This window comes from Mastigoproctus giganteus, chromosome 11 (assembly GCF_048544385.1).
Source record: "Mastigoproctus giganteus isolate SK-2022 chromosome 11, ASM4854438v1, whole genome shotgun sequence".
Classification (NCBI taxonomy): domain Eukaryota; kingdom Metazoa; phylum Arthropoda; class Arachnida; order Uropygi; family Thelyphonidae; genus Mastigoproctus; species Mastigoproctus giganteus.
This window is the reverse complement of record NC_143585.1, coordinates 92,614,060-92,628,777: the sequence shown is the minus strand read 5'-3', so window position 1 is coordinate 92,628,777 and position 14,718 is coordinate 92,614,060. Positions and strand designations below refer to the sequence as shown.

Genomic DNA, 14,718 nt, shown 5'->3' with positions numbered 1-14,718 from the left:
CCGGGGTTCGAGCCCGTGGCCACTAAATACAGAGGATGCAGAAAGGTCAGGGAATGACTACCGCATATCCACGGAGCAATACGACCTTAGTTGCTAATGCTCCTAAAAACCAAATAACAAACAGCCTTGCTCTTAGATGACCTACTGTTTTAGAATTTGGATATACTTAGAATATTACCAAGTTTTTCAGGTACCATACTGCAAAAAAAAAAAAAAAAAAAAAAAAAAAAAAATGTAATTTAAACGATATAAATTATTAAATAATCTGTAAAATACTTTCTTTCCTTCCCTCTAGAGAGCTGCTAATTAAAAGCACACAGGCAATTTTATTATTATCACTTACATCTGGTACAAAAGGTGGATCTAGCATACCAGCTTCTAACCTCTTCCAGTTCAAGCATTTAAAAAAGTCATGTGCTTTCACTTCACATGCACCATACCTCCCATTGTTACATCCTAACCTCTCTTTAGGATTTTTCTTAAGAAGCTGAAAGGAAAAATACTAAAATCAAACAAAGTAAACATGAAAAACATCCATAGCAACATATCCATAAAGTTTTCAAAAATAAATGAAAATCTCATATTTATTTATATTATGAAATATTTCAAAATAATTTTATCTAGTATTATCCAAAAAATTTTAAAAAGATTAAGGTTTATTCATTATTTTTTTGGAAGAGGAAAGGTCTCTAATCACAATCAAGGGAGTTTGGTATTTTACCAAACAGAATGCAATTTTAAATGATATAGTCATTTAGAATAAATAAATTAGTCATTTCGCTAATTCTATTAAGAATCTAACTTAATTCTAATTCTATTATTAGAATCTTAATTCTAATTCTAATTCTTCGCTAATTCTATTAAGAATCTAACTTAAGTCATTCTTTTAGTACAATGCCTGAATGAACTCCATTAAACAGATTATGAGAAGGTTTACAATAAAATTTTAACTATCATAAATCTACTTGAAAGAATTTACAGGGGGTTCCTGGTATCCAATTATTCAACATCCGAGTCCCCACAGTTATGAAGATTTGAAAATTAAAGGACTAAAGGGAGCTCTTAAGAAAATTGGCCAAGCACTAGAATATTTTTCTGAGAATGACCCTCTTCGTGATCATGCAGCAAAAGTTAAGCCAAAGTTAAAGACATAACTAAATTAAGAAAAAGACAACTAAAATAACAACTAAGCTTGGGAGGATTCACAGAGTACAAGATTAACAGTAGCCACAGGGAGGGGTGAAAGTGATTCTTACACTGCTTTTATTGTAATGAGCAGAAGCCTAAAGAGCAAGTTGTGGAAGATTTCAAGAGCGACTGGGAGTCATCATGGAACAAGTAAATGAAATAAGAACATGGGCTGTGCTAGGGTAACTAATAGTACGAACAAGTGCATGTATACTTGCATTTACACCAATGCTAGAAGTATAGTGAATAAAGTAGATGAATTTCAAGTGCAGATCAAGACATCATAGGCAGATATAGTTGAGATATAAGAGACATAGTGTCATACGGATATAAGCAGTGCAGAATTGGAATTTGGGGAGTACAGAAAGGATAGACAGGTTGGAAGGGAGGAGCGCTTATTCTGTTAGTTAAGAAACGCAAAATATCTAAGGAAATTCATCCAACTGATGTTGGTGGACAGTGCAATGTTCAGTCTGTTTGGTGTGACATAAAAACTGGGAAAGGGAAAATGAGAGCAGGAGTATGTTATGATGCTGATCAGTACAATGAACAGTTGTGCAGAGAAATAGAATGGGCCAGTAAATTAGAATGTCTTTTAATGGGGGATTTTAACTTTCCAGATACTGACTGAAACTTGTGGATTGGTCGCTCGCACACTACCAAGATTTTTGTGGATTCATTTGATGATTGTTTTCTACAGTAGCATGTTTGAGAGCAACCAGAGGAAGTAATACTCTTGATCTGATTATCAGCAGTGATTCTTCATATGTTAAGAATCTGCAGATAAAGGAACCACTAAGTGGCAGTGATCAGAGTATACTGATGTGGAATTTACTTAAAGATGCAACTACCATTGGGGGAAAGTGGAAGGGTTTTTACTTTTGTAAAGGTGACTACAGTGGTCTCACAGAGTTTTTAAATTCTATACAGTGGGATCAACTGATGATGTTACCAATGGTGAATTCTAAACGGGAAGACTTCAGGGACTTAATTTTGGGGATACTAGGCTTTTCATACCAACTAAGAAATACTGTTCAAGGTTTATGCCTAAATAGATGTCAGATGAATTAATGAGGCTCATGGCAGAGAAGAGAAATGCATGGGATGCATATAAATTATCAGGTGACCCAGGAGCCTACGGTAGATGCAAGCTGGTCTGTAATCAAGTCACAAAGGAGGTTAGGTAAGCAAAGGCGGATTACGAGAAATCTTTGGCAAAGGATGCAAAGATAAACAGCACAGATTTCTTTCCTTATGTAAACTCTAGAAGGTAAGGGATGGATCAGATTGGTCCACTTAACATAAATGGTTTGACTACTAATGATCATGCTCAGGTAGCTGATACTGAATGAATATTTTGCATCTACACTCATGCATGGGGAATTATTCAAGGAGGGGAATGCCAGAAATGTATCAAACTCTAACAGGGAGATAAGTGATTTTGTAATAACTGAGGACAAAGTGGAGAAGAAATTGTTGAAGTTAAACATAAGGAAGGCACCTAGGTTGGATGGTATCTATCCAGTTATATTAAAGGAGGCAGCAAAGGAAGTAAGCAAACCTTTAGCCATAATTATGAAAGCTTCTTTGTACTCATGGGAGGTCCTCATGGACTGGAGATGTGCAAATGTATCACGATTCACATAGGGGGATAGTCTAGACCTGATAGTCTAACTTCTGTTCCAGAGAAAATAATGAAGTCACTAGTTCGGGAAGCTATGCAGGATCATCTAGACAAGACTGCAGTTTATAATTCAGACACAGGATGGGTTTGTTAAGGGGATGTTGTTGTTTTTATTTGGTTTTTAGGAGCATTAGCAACTAAGGCCATATTGCTCTGGAGATATGCGGTGGTCATTCCCTGACCTTTCCGCATCCTCCGTATTTGGTGGTCACGGGCCCGAACCCCGGTCTAATCAACAAGCATGTGCTATGCACTGCTGCTCCTGTGCACCTGGCTACGGAGACACAAGAGGATGTCTTGTGTGACAGATCTGATTGGATATGATGATATTGTCACAAAGGAATTGGATGCAAAGAGTAATTTGATATCATATACTTGGATTTTAGAAAAGCTTTTGATAATGTGGCATGGGGAAGACTACTGTACAGTTTGGAGCAGTATGGCATTAAGGGGAAGTTTCTACAATGGATAAAAGGATGGTCGATTGGTAGAAGACAGAGAGTGGTTATCAATGGACACTGCTTCATGGACTAATGTTATTAGTGGAGTCCCCCAGGGTTCAGTGTTTGGGCCATTGTTGTTTTCGGTATTTATCTATGATATTGATGAAAGTATATCAGGTTTAATGTCCAAGTTTGTAGATGATATAAAGGTTGGCAGGGTTGTTAATGACAGTAATGATAGTACGCTACTGCAACGGGATCTGGAAAAGTTGAGCAGATGGGTTGAGAGGTGGCAACTGAAGTTTAATATTGACAAATGTAAAGTTCTGCATATGGGTAACAGTAACCCCAGAGTAACATACCAACTGGGTGGTACTACACTCAGGGTAGTGGAGAATGAAAAAGACCTGGGGGTAATTGTTCAGTCAGATATGAAGTTTTCTGAGCAATGCAAAATGGCTGCAAGAGTAGCTCATGGTGTCTAGTGAATGATATACAGGAATTTTGCTAGCAGTGATAAGGGTTTGTCTGTTTGTTATTTGGTTTTTAGGAGCATTAGTAACTAAGGCCATATTGCTCCGAGAATATGCGGTGGTCATTCCCTGACCTTTCCGCATCCTCCGCATTTGGTGGTGACGGGCTCGAACCCCAGTCTAATCAAGAAGTGTGTGTTACGCACTGCTGCTCCCTCCCACCTGGCTACAAAGGCGCCTCAGTGATAAGGGAATGAATGTACCCTTGTATAAGGCAATGGTTAGGAGGCCACACCTTTAGTACTGTATACAGCTCTGGAGAGCTAATTTTTAGAAAGATGTAGAGCTGCTGGAATGAGTACAGAGAAGGGTAAAGAGATTGGTGAGGGAAACAAAGAGTTGGTGTTATGAAGAAAGGCTGAAGTTCTGCAAAGTGCAGCTTCTGGAGACTGGGCACCTGCGATTGAGGTGTATAAGGCCTTGAATGGATTGAGCAAGCTCAATGCTAATGGGATTCTTCCTCTTGATCAGATTACTCAGCTGAGGTGGTGTAAATTCAAATTGAGGAAAGACAATTGTAGAATAGATGTGCAGAAATTAGCCTTTAGCCAGAGGGTGGTTGATAGTTAGAACTTCCATCTGTTGTAGTGGAGGTCAGCAATTTAAATAAGTTCAAGGCAGAACTAGACAACATTTGTAGTGAATGGATAGGTGAAATGGGAAGGGGATTTTTCTGTTTTGTTTTTTTTTGGCTGATGGTATATAAGCTTGCTTTCTTGCATCATATGCCTCAACTAATTCTAATGCTAATGCTAATGTGCAAAAACATTCAAAAATAGAACAGATTAGCCGAAGAATAGAAAGAAAGTAAATCATGTAACATAATATCTTGAATTAAGAGAACTTTCCTTCAAAAGAAACAACAATATCAACAATAAATCTACTTGCTTTACTGATATCACAGCATCACATGTGACTATTTGACCAAAGTATTAAAGATGCAGACAAAGTATATCAATGCACAATTATCCATATTATCTAACACGGAAAAGTCAAAATGAGTTCAAACCATTTGTACCAAGCGGGTAAAGAGAAGTATTCTTGAAGAAAGAGCAAGGGCAAAGTTTTGATGTGTCTTGCAATAAGTGGTTTTTATTAATATTGAGATATATTGTTCAGAATTAACTACCTATAAAGTTATAATTCATAAAAAGTTTCTGATGTTTAGACATTTTCAGAAAAATCTGGAAAAGAAATTTCTGATATCCCAACATTGTGGTTAGATTTTCACAATCTTCCATTAAGTGATTGCAGACAGAGAGGAATTCACAATGGCTCTAATATAACAGAGAACTTAAAAGGTGTCTAAAATTCTTCAAAACAATATCTTTGCATATATTCTCCACATACTGTTCACACATTTAATCTTATGGGAGTTAATGCTGCAGTCCAGTGCTCAGAAACTCTCTTCCATCATGCAGTATGATCGATTTCTTTTGAGATTATGATGGACATCATGCTGAGATCCTGTCTTCCTTACATTTCGAGGGTACAGCTCTAAAACAGGGTTTGCTGACCAACTACTAGATAGTCCATCAGAACATGCCTACCGGTATCCACTTAGTGATTATACACTAGCTGATCTGGAACCCTCCTAGAGGAGGCTTCTAGATCAGCTAGTTTATAATCTTGCTGCCTCTACTCTACCAGACAGTTACTGGAGGGAGTCTGAGTAGTGTGTATGCAGAAGGAATTGTCGAAGCCACATTATTTCAAGGAGTTAGGTATATTCTTTCTGTCTGTACACCACATCCAAAATTTTATTATTCACACATGTCCTCCCCACCTTTTCTGTCTACTGAATACACCATGGATAGCCAAACTAATAGAAAAACTTATCTGCGAAAATATCTAAACCTCCTAAATACTTCCTCATTCATTTCACAAATATTAAAATTAGCATTAGTTGAGGCATACGATGCAAGAAAGCAAGCTTATGTATCATCAACAAAAAAAAAAAAAAAAAAATCCCATTTCACCCATCCTTCATTTCCAAATGCTTGTCCAGCTCACCCTTAAATTTATTTCAGCTATCAACTTCCACAACAAGAGATGGAGGTCTGTTCCAGCAATCAAATACCCGCTGGCTAAAGACAAATTTCCGCACATCTATTTTATAACTGTCTTTCCTCCATTTCAATCTATGCCCCCTCAGGTTCTTATTCTGAGCAAGAAGACAATTTCCCATCAGCATTGAGCTTTCTCAACCCGTTAAGGCCTTATACACCTCAATCAGATCACCTCACATATGCCTAGTCATAACTTAAGCCTATCTTGGTAAGAGCACCACTTTGTTTCCCTCACCAATCTTGTTGCCCTTCTTTGTACTCATTCTAGCAACTCATCAGGCGCCTCCGTAGCCAAACGCGCAGTGGAGCAGCAGTGCGTAGTACACACACACTTCTTGATTAGACTGGGGTTCGAGCCCGTGGCCACCAAATACAGAGGATGCAGAAAGGTCAGGGAATGACCACCGCATATCCCCGGAGCAATATGGCCTTAGTTGCTAATGCTACTAAAACCAAATAATAAACAACATGCAACTCTACATCCCTCCTAAAATGAGGCCTCCACACCTGTACACAGAATTCAAAGTGTGGTCTGACCATTGCCTTGTACAACAGGATAATCACATCTTCCCTGCTAGAAAAATTCCTATATATCATTGACAAAACTCCATGACCTGCTATGGCAGCCTGTTTCCACTGTCAGCAAACTTCATATCTGACTACAAAATTGCCCCCAGGTCTTTTTCACTTGCCACTTCCCTGAGCATAGTAACACACAGTTGGTACATTTCTCTTGGGTTACTGCTGCCCATATGCAGTATTTTGCATTTGTCAAAGTTAAACTTCTCAGCCCATCTGCCTAACTTTTCTAGATCCTGTTGCAATAGCATACTTTCTTTACTGTTATTAACAACCCTGCCAACCTTTGTATCATCTGCAAACTTGGACATTAAGCCTGATATACCTTCATCATTACTACATCATTACATTTTGTGTATTCATCAATATTACTGATGAATACACAAAACAACAATGGGCCCAGCACCGAACCCTAGGGAACTCCACTAATAAGATTAGTCCACGAAAAGCGGTGTCCACTGATTACCATTCTCTGTCATCTCCCTTTATCCACTGTAGCAACTTGCCTTTAATGCCATACTGCTCCAATTTATACAGAAATCTTCCATGTGCAACAGTATCAAAAGCATTCCTGAAATCCAAGTTTATGATATCAAAATTATTTCTTGCATCCAGTTCCTTTGTGACCACTTCATAGTATCCAATCAAATTGGTCAGATAAGACCTCCCTTTTACAAACCCATGTTGTGTCTTAACTATTATTGCAATATTGTCTAGATGATCCTGCAATGCTTCTTTAACCAGTGATTCCCCTATTTTCTCCAAAACACAAGTTAAACTAACACTTGTGTCACCTTTTGAACCCCCTTTGTGAATTGGGATACATTTGCACACCTCCAGTCCAAGCAGACCTCTCCTGAGTCCAAGGAAGCTCTCATAATTATGGCTCAGGATTTGATTTTCTTCCTTTGTTGCCTCCTTTAATATAACTGGATAGATCCCACCACCCCAGGTGCCTTCCTTATGTTTATGTGGTCTCAGTTCTAACACTTGTGTCACCTTTTGAACCCCCTTTGTGAATTGGGATACATTTGCACACCTCCAGTCCAAGCAGACCTCTCCTGAGTCCAAGGAAGCTCTCATAATTATGGCTCAGGATTTGATTTTCTTCCTTTGTTGCCTCCTTTAATATAACTGGATAGATCCCACCACCCCAGGTGCCTTCCTTATGTTTATGTGGTCTCAGTTCGAATCCAACGATGTCGATTTCCTCTTACAGTCTGCTAAATCCCAAGTACTTTTTCTGACAGAATCCCAATCATCAGTTGATTCAACAACTGCTCATCTCAATTGTCCTGATTATTTGCTGTACAATTCCTGTTGCTCAAACATGTTATTTGTGTATATGTCTGCTCTGATATTTCATACCAGAGATTCAGTATAGAATCACCTCTTTTCAATCTTCTCTGACTTAAAATTCCTCTATGACATTCTGTCAAATTCCTCTGTTGTATCGTTTTCCAAACTCCACCAATTACTCGGAACTCTTTGACTTTCTCTTTATAATATGACTTTCTCCAGTCCAACTTTCCTAACAGTGGGGTGATGTGATTTTAATGATCATAACTCAAGCTGCCCTCTTTTTTCCAGTCACATGCACTCAGCTGGTTGAGATCGTAAGGTTTTTGCAATTACTAATGATCTCACCAGATTGTTCATTTACCTACCAGATTATCAAACAATCCTACAGCCTTTTTCTTGAACAATGAGTTATGATGACCAAATTTTGTTTCTCCACAAATTTAATTCGTAGACTGCTCTACTCATCTCTTTTTCCAGTTCCATATAGGCCAACAGATCTTTGTCCATTTTGGATCTTACCAATTCTCGCATTGAAATTCCCCATTGCAATTTTATAGTGGTGGTTATGCTGGTTGTAACGATGCAATAAATCTTCATAAAATTCTTTAAGTTCATCATCACTATGGCAACCTGTAGGAGTATAAGCTTGAATAATTTGAACAGAATAGCAACTATTTAACTTAATAGCACAACAACCAATTCTTTCAGTAATAATTTTACTTTTATGGCTGAATCTGTTAGCCTTTTGTTGATCAGGAAACCAATTCCACCACATTGTCCATTTTTTGTTCTTTTGTAGTACAGTCACTGTCCACCTTCTAGTTTGACTAAATCTTCACCTTTTCTTCAAATATCACATAAACCGACACTGTCCCAGTTGATATTTTTCAGCTCCTGTAATAGTTCTTCAAGGCGTGAATCTGTACTCATAGACCAAATGTTAAGCGTTCCAATATCTAAAATCCAAAGGCAAGCCTGGTCGAGCCCAGTGATTCTTAGCACCTTCTGCATTCTTGCTGCCGAAAGTAGTGGCTCGCAGGCCTCTAGAGAAAGAGGGCCGTTTATTTTGTTTTGAAGCCATGTTGAGGGAATGGACCATACTCTGCTATGCTGATCCAATGAGGGTTGGCAGATTTTGGATCAATTTAGCCTGGTGTCTTAGCTTTGATCTGTCTATCACAGGTGGCTCTGAAGAAGTATATGTTCCCGATGGCAAAGTTCTCAACTTCATTGATAAGCACAAACACTCCCGCCTTGATAGGGCATCGATCCATGGGAGTGTGAAGTTCTAAAGTCTTTCATTAAATTTTAGAATTTTATAAGTACTTTATTTTGATTTTGTAAATAAATTATTTTAGTTTTTAATTCTGCTGTTTAGTTGGTTGATTTGATTATACTGGTATCAAAATTGTATTTATTAACACTTTTTAGATAAATAAATCTTAATACAGTAGACTCTTGATTTTCCGGGATAGATGGTAAAAAAAATTCCCAGATAATCGATTTCCCGGCTAATCCAAAAATCCAGTAAGTTCCCGACATACGTAAGAGACACATTCCCGGACTTCTTACACAAGTCGAGTTTTGCGTAACTCGGGAATGACTAAAAATATATTGCTACTATATCCCTAATATGCCAAAATTACAAAAACCACATAATATCCTCAGAATAATGAAGAAAAATAGTTATATATTTTTAATTAGTTCAATTAAAAACTTTATCTGGGGACAGTGCAGTCAGATATAAAGTTTTCTGAGCAATGCAGACAGGCTGCCAGGGCAGGTCATGGGGTGTTGTCAATGATATACAGGAATTTTGCTATCAGGGAAAAGGAGGTGATTGTCCCTCTGTATAAGGCAATGGTCAGGTCACGCCTTGAGTACTGCGTGCAGGTCTGGAGGCCTCATTTTAGGATGTAGATTTGCTTGAGTGTGTACAGAGAAGGGCAACAAGACTGGTGAAGGGAATGAAGGGATCCTCTTACCAGGAGAGGCTTAAGTTCTGCAAATTGCAGCAGCTGAAGACTAGGCACCTGTGAGGTGATCTGACGGAGGTGTATAAGAATGTTTGGCCATTTTCATACATCCTTATTATTTTAATTTTCTGATCCAACTCGATCGCTTTCCTTTTCTTGATAGATTTACTAATAAATCTTAGGTGGCACCATGATAATAGTCAAAATTAAATTTTCTGAAAAGATGATTCAGAGGGTTAAGGCAAAAACTCACTATTATCACCCCATGCGAGCTCACATTTTACTAAAACACATTTCTGGAGGTCACTGCCATGAAACAATAAAAACAGTTTGCACTTACCGGATTACTGGGCTTTTCTATTAGTGCATCTAATTATAAATGGGTAGTAAACCCGATCTTATTGCATTTGCGATAACACCAATAGCTGGAATTCTGTGGGTTTTTAAGTTATTATGGTGAAATGTGTATCCCCTTAACTGAAATCTTCAGTCATATAAAAAAAAATATATATATATAGGTGCCAACTCAGCATTCTGATGGATGTCAATGAGAGCTTGAGGTGTAGGGTAAATGCCCTCGAAGAAATTAATATGAGGGGCTCATCAGTCTCTCAGCTGCCCAGCTCAACGACAGAGCTCACTCCTGTGCATGAGGCAACACAGAGGCAATCTCCAAGGCAGAATGTGCTGGTCCCAAAGGAACTAGTTATTGTTGGTGACTCTATTGTCAGGGAGACGGGGAATATACTTTGTAAGAAGGATATGTGGAACAGGACCAGGGTTTGTCTGCCAGGGCAATGTTGTAGAGCAGATATCATCTTTTCAGGGCACAAAAGGTGATACTGTTGTACACGTCGGAACTAATGACATTAAGAGTAAGAGATCTGCAGATTTACTGAACAAGTACGGGTCAATGTTGAAAAAAAGTCAGAAGTTAGGGTTGAATGTGAAAGTGTCTGCAATTCTGCCCAGACACGATAGGAAGGAGTATATGATGAGAGCCTTGTCAATCAATTCGGCCCTGGAGAGATTGTGCAAGGCTCAAGAGTTAAAATTTTTTCAGCATGGTCTGTGATTATTGACAGGAGAGACTGCTTCTACAGGGATGGGATACACTTAAATAGAAAGGGTGCAAGAATATTTGCTGATGCTATCGAGGCAGTGTTAGGTGGGTCGGAAAACTGCTAGCATGGGGGGATACACAGATTAAAAGGTTAACAGTGGCTGCAGGCAGAGGCAAAAGTGATTCTTGCACTGCTTCTATTAGAATGGGAAGCAGACTGGAAAGCAAGGTAATGGAGATTTTCAGGACTGCTGGCAGTCATAGTGGAACAAGTAAATACATGGGCTGTGTTAGGGTGGCTAGGAGCAGGAACAGGTGCATGTATACTTGCATATACACAAATGCTAGGAGTACAGTTAATAAATTTGATGAGCTTGAAGTGCTAGTGAAGACATCAAAGACAGATATTCTTGGGTTATCAGAGACATGGTGTTACACAGATATAAGCAGTGCAGAGTTGGAATTTTGGGAGTGCAATGTGTATAGGAAGGATAAGAAGGGAGGAGGGGTTATGCTGTTAGTTCAGAAACACATAAAATCTAAGGAAGTGCATCCAATTGATGTTGGTGGACAATGCAGTGTTGAGTCTGTTTGGTGTGAAATAAGCACTGGGAAAGGAAAAATGAGAGTAGGTGTGTGAAAAATGAGAGTAGGCTCATTATACTCATCAGATTCATTAGGCGAATAATGAATTCGCCTAATGAATCTGATGAGTATAATGAGCAATTGTGCAGAGAAATAGAGTGGGCCAGTAAATCAGAGGGTCTTATAATGGGAGATTTTAACTTTCTAGATATTGACTGAAACTTGTGGGTTGGTCACTCGCACACTAGCAGGGCTTTTGTGGATTTATTGGATGACTGTTTTCTACAGCAGCATGTTCGAGAGGCAACCAGAGGGAGTAATACTCTTGATCTCTTGATCTGATTATCAGTAGTGATTCTTCATGCATTAAGAATCTGTAGATAAAGGAACCACTGGGCACAGTGATCACAATGTATTGATGTGGAAATTATTTACCTTACTCTGTAGTCACCTTTCATAAAGGTGACTACAGAGGTCTCAGACAGTTTCTAAATTCTGTACAGTGGGATCAACTGATGATGTTACCAACAATGAATTCTAAATGGGAAGCCTTCAGGGACTAAATTTTGGAGGTACTAGGCTTTTCATTCCAACTAAGAAATACTGATCAAGGTTTAGGCCAAAATGGATGTCAGATGAATTAATGAGGCTAGTGGCAGAGAAGAAGAATGTATGGGATGCATATAAAATATCAGGCGATACAGATGCCTATGGCAGGTATAAACTAGTCTGTAATCAAGCCACAAAAGAGGTTAGGCAGGGGAAGGCAGATTATGAGAAATCTTTGGAAAAGGATGCAAAGAAAAATAGCAAAGAGTTCTTTAATTATGTAAACTCTAGAAAGAAAGGGATGAATCAGATTGGACCACTTAACATAGATGTGTTGACTATTAATGATCATGCTCGGGTACCTGATAAACTGAATGAGTATTTTGCATCTACATTCACACATGTGGAGTTATTCAATGAGAGGAGCGCCAGAAGTTTATCAAACGCTAACAGGGAGCTAAGTGATTTTGTAATAACTGAGAGCAAAGTGGAGGAGAAATTGTTGAAGTTAAACATAAGGAAGGCACCTGGGGTGGATGGGATCTATCCAGTTATATTAAAGGAGGCAGCAAAGGAAGTAAGCAAACCCTCAGCCATAATTATGAGAGCTTCGTTGGACTGAGGGGAGGTCCCCATGGACTGGAGGTGTGCAAATGTATCACCAATTCACAAAGGGGGTTCAAAAGGTGACACAAGTAACTATAGACCTGTTAGTTTAACTTGTGTTCCGAGGAAAATAATGGAATTTCTGGTTAAAGAGGCACTGCAGGATCATCTAGATAAAACTGCAGTAATAGTTAAGACACAGCATGGGTTTATCAAAAGGAGGTCTTGTCTGGCCAATTTGATTGCTTACTGTGATTTGGTCACAAAGGAACTGAATGCCAAAAATAATTTTAATGTCATATACTTGGATTTCAGAAAAGCTTTTGATACTGTTGCACATAAAAGAATGCTGTACAAATTGGAGAGGTATGGCATCATGGATAAGCTGCTACAATGGATAAAGGGATGGTTGAGTGGGAGATAACAGAGAGTGCTAATCAATACACACTGCTCTCCAAGGAATAATGTTATTAGTAGAGTTCTCTAAGAGTTCGGTGCTGGGCCCACTGTTGTTTTGTGTATTCATCAATGATATTGATGAAGGTATATCAGGCTTAATGTCCAAGTTTGCAGATGATACAAAGGTTAGCAAGGTTGTTAACTCCAAGTATGCTACTCCAACTGGATCTAGATAAGTTGGGAAAATGGGCTGAGAAGTGGCAACCGGAGTTTAACATTGACAAATGCAAAGTACTGCATATGGGTAGCAATAACCGAAGAGAAACATACCAACTGGGTGGTACTACACTCAGGGAAGTGGAAAGTGAAAAAGAGCTGGGGGTAATTGTGCAGCCAAATATGAAGTTTGCTGAGCAGTGCAGACAGGCTGCCAGGGAAGGTCATGGAGTCTTGTCAATGATATATAGGAATTTTGCTAGCAGGGATAGGGAGGTGATAATTCTGTTATACAAGGCAATGGTCAGGCCACACCTAGAGTACTGTGTACAGGTCTTGAGGCCTCATTTTAGGAAGGATGTAGAGTTGCTAGAACGAGTACAAAGAAGGGCAACAAGATTGGTGAGGGGAACAAAGGGGTGCTCTTACTAAGAAAGGATTAAGTTCTGCAAATTGCGGCACCTGGAGAGTAGGCAACTGCGAGGTGATCTGACTGAGGTGTATAAGGCCTTGAATGGGTTGAGCAAGCTGAATTCTGATGGGATTCTTCATCTTGCTCAGACTAAGAACCTGAGGGAGCACTGTTTCAAATTGAGAAAGATAACTGTAGAATAGATGAGCGGAAATTTGCCTTTAGCCAGCGGGTAATTGATTGGTGGAACAGGCTTTCATCTTTTGTTGTGGAAGCTAATAGTCTAAATAAATTTAAGGCTGAACTGGACAGGCATTCGGAACAAATGGAGGGATGAAATGGGAGGTGTTTTTTTTTTTTTTTTTTTTTTTTGGCTGATGCTGCATAAGCTTGCTTTCTTGCATCATATGCCTCTACTAATGCTATTGCTAATGCTAATGCTAAATACATAAAAAAGTAACGTAAGTCAGGGACTTGCTATATCGAAAAATGTTCAGCAACCTACATAAAAAGTATGGCGATAGGTAAAAAAAACGGAAAAACTTACCATGTACTACTCATATGTCCAATACAATGCTTCCCTTTATTTTTTACAATGCTGATTTTAAATCTAATAGCTTCCCTTTATTGTTTAAAATTACGCGTATGGTTTGGTCACCAATATTATAATGGTTCTTTGGAGATTTAACAGATGTACCATTTTCAAACTTTTGAATAATTTCAAGTTTTTGTTTAATTCTCTTGTGTTTGCCTATTTTCAGAATTTCTAAATAAAAAATATATATAGTTACTATTTAAAAAAAATCCAATATTCCTGACATAAATAATGAAACAAAATTTGTCCTTTTGCAGTGTGACAGAACATCACAATCGATGCAATAAAACAAACTAAACATTTGGTCTCTTTTATTTATTTTTTTGAGCGACGCATGTGAAGACAGCGGAGGTTGCAAGATAATAGGCGCAATAATCTAATGACGACTTATAATGCCGCTTCTTGACGAACTTGCAAAACATCTGTTTATACCTATTCTAGTTATTACTTGAATTTTATGATTTCTGGTTGATTTTTTTTTTTTTTTTTTTTTTAAGTTGGAGTCTTGAAGTGTCCCAT

At 38.4% G+C, this 14,718-nt stretch overlaps 1 protein-coding gene across 5 annotated transcripts in view; it reads right to left on the bottom strand.

The window, feature by feature from the left end:
* Positions 1 to 14,718, bottom strand: part of LOC150078261 (G protein-coupled receptor kinase 2-like) — a 527,814-nt gene that overhangs the window by 93,797 nt on the left and 419,299 nt on the right. For all 5 annotated transcript variants that reach the window (XM_090385326.1, XM_090385325.1, XM_090385328.1 and 2 more), the window contains one exon: positions 344 to 487. In XM_090385326.1, the coding sequence (XP_090241452.1) occupies positions 344 to 487 (144 nt within the window). The remainder of the gene's footprint in view (positions 1 to 343; positions 488 to 14,718) is intronic.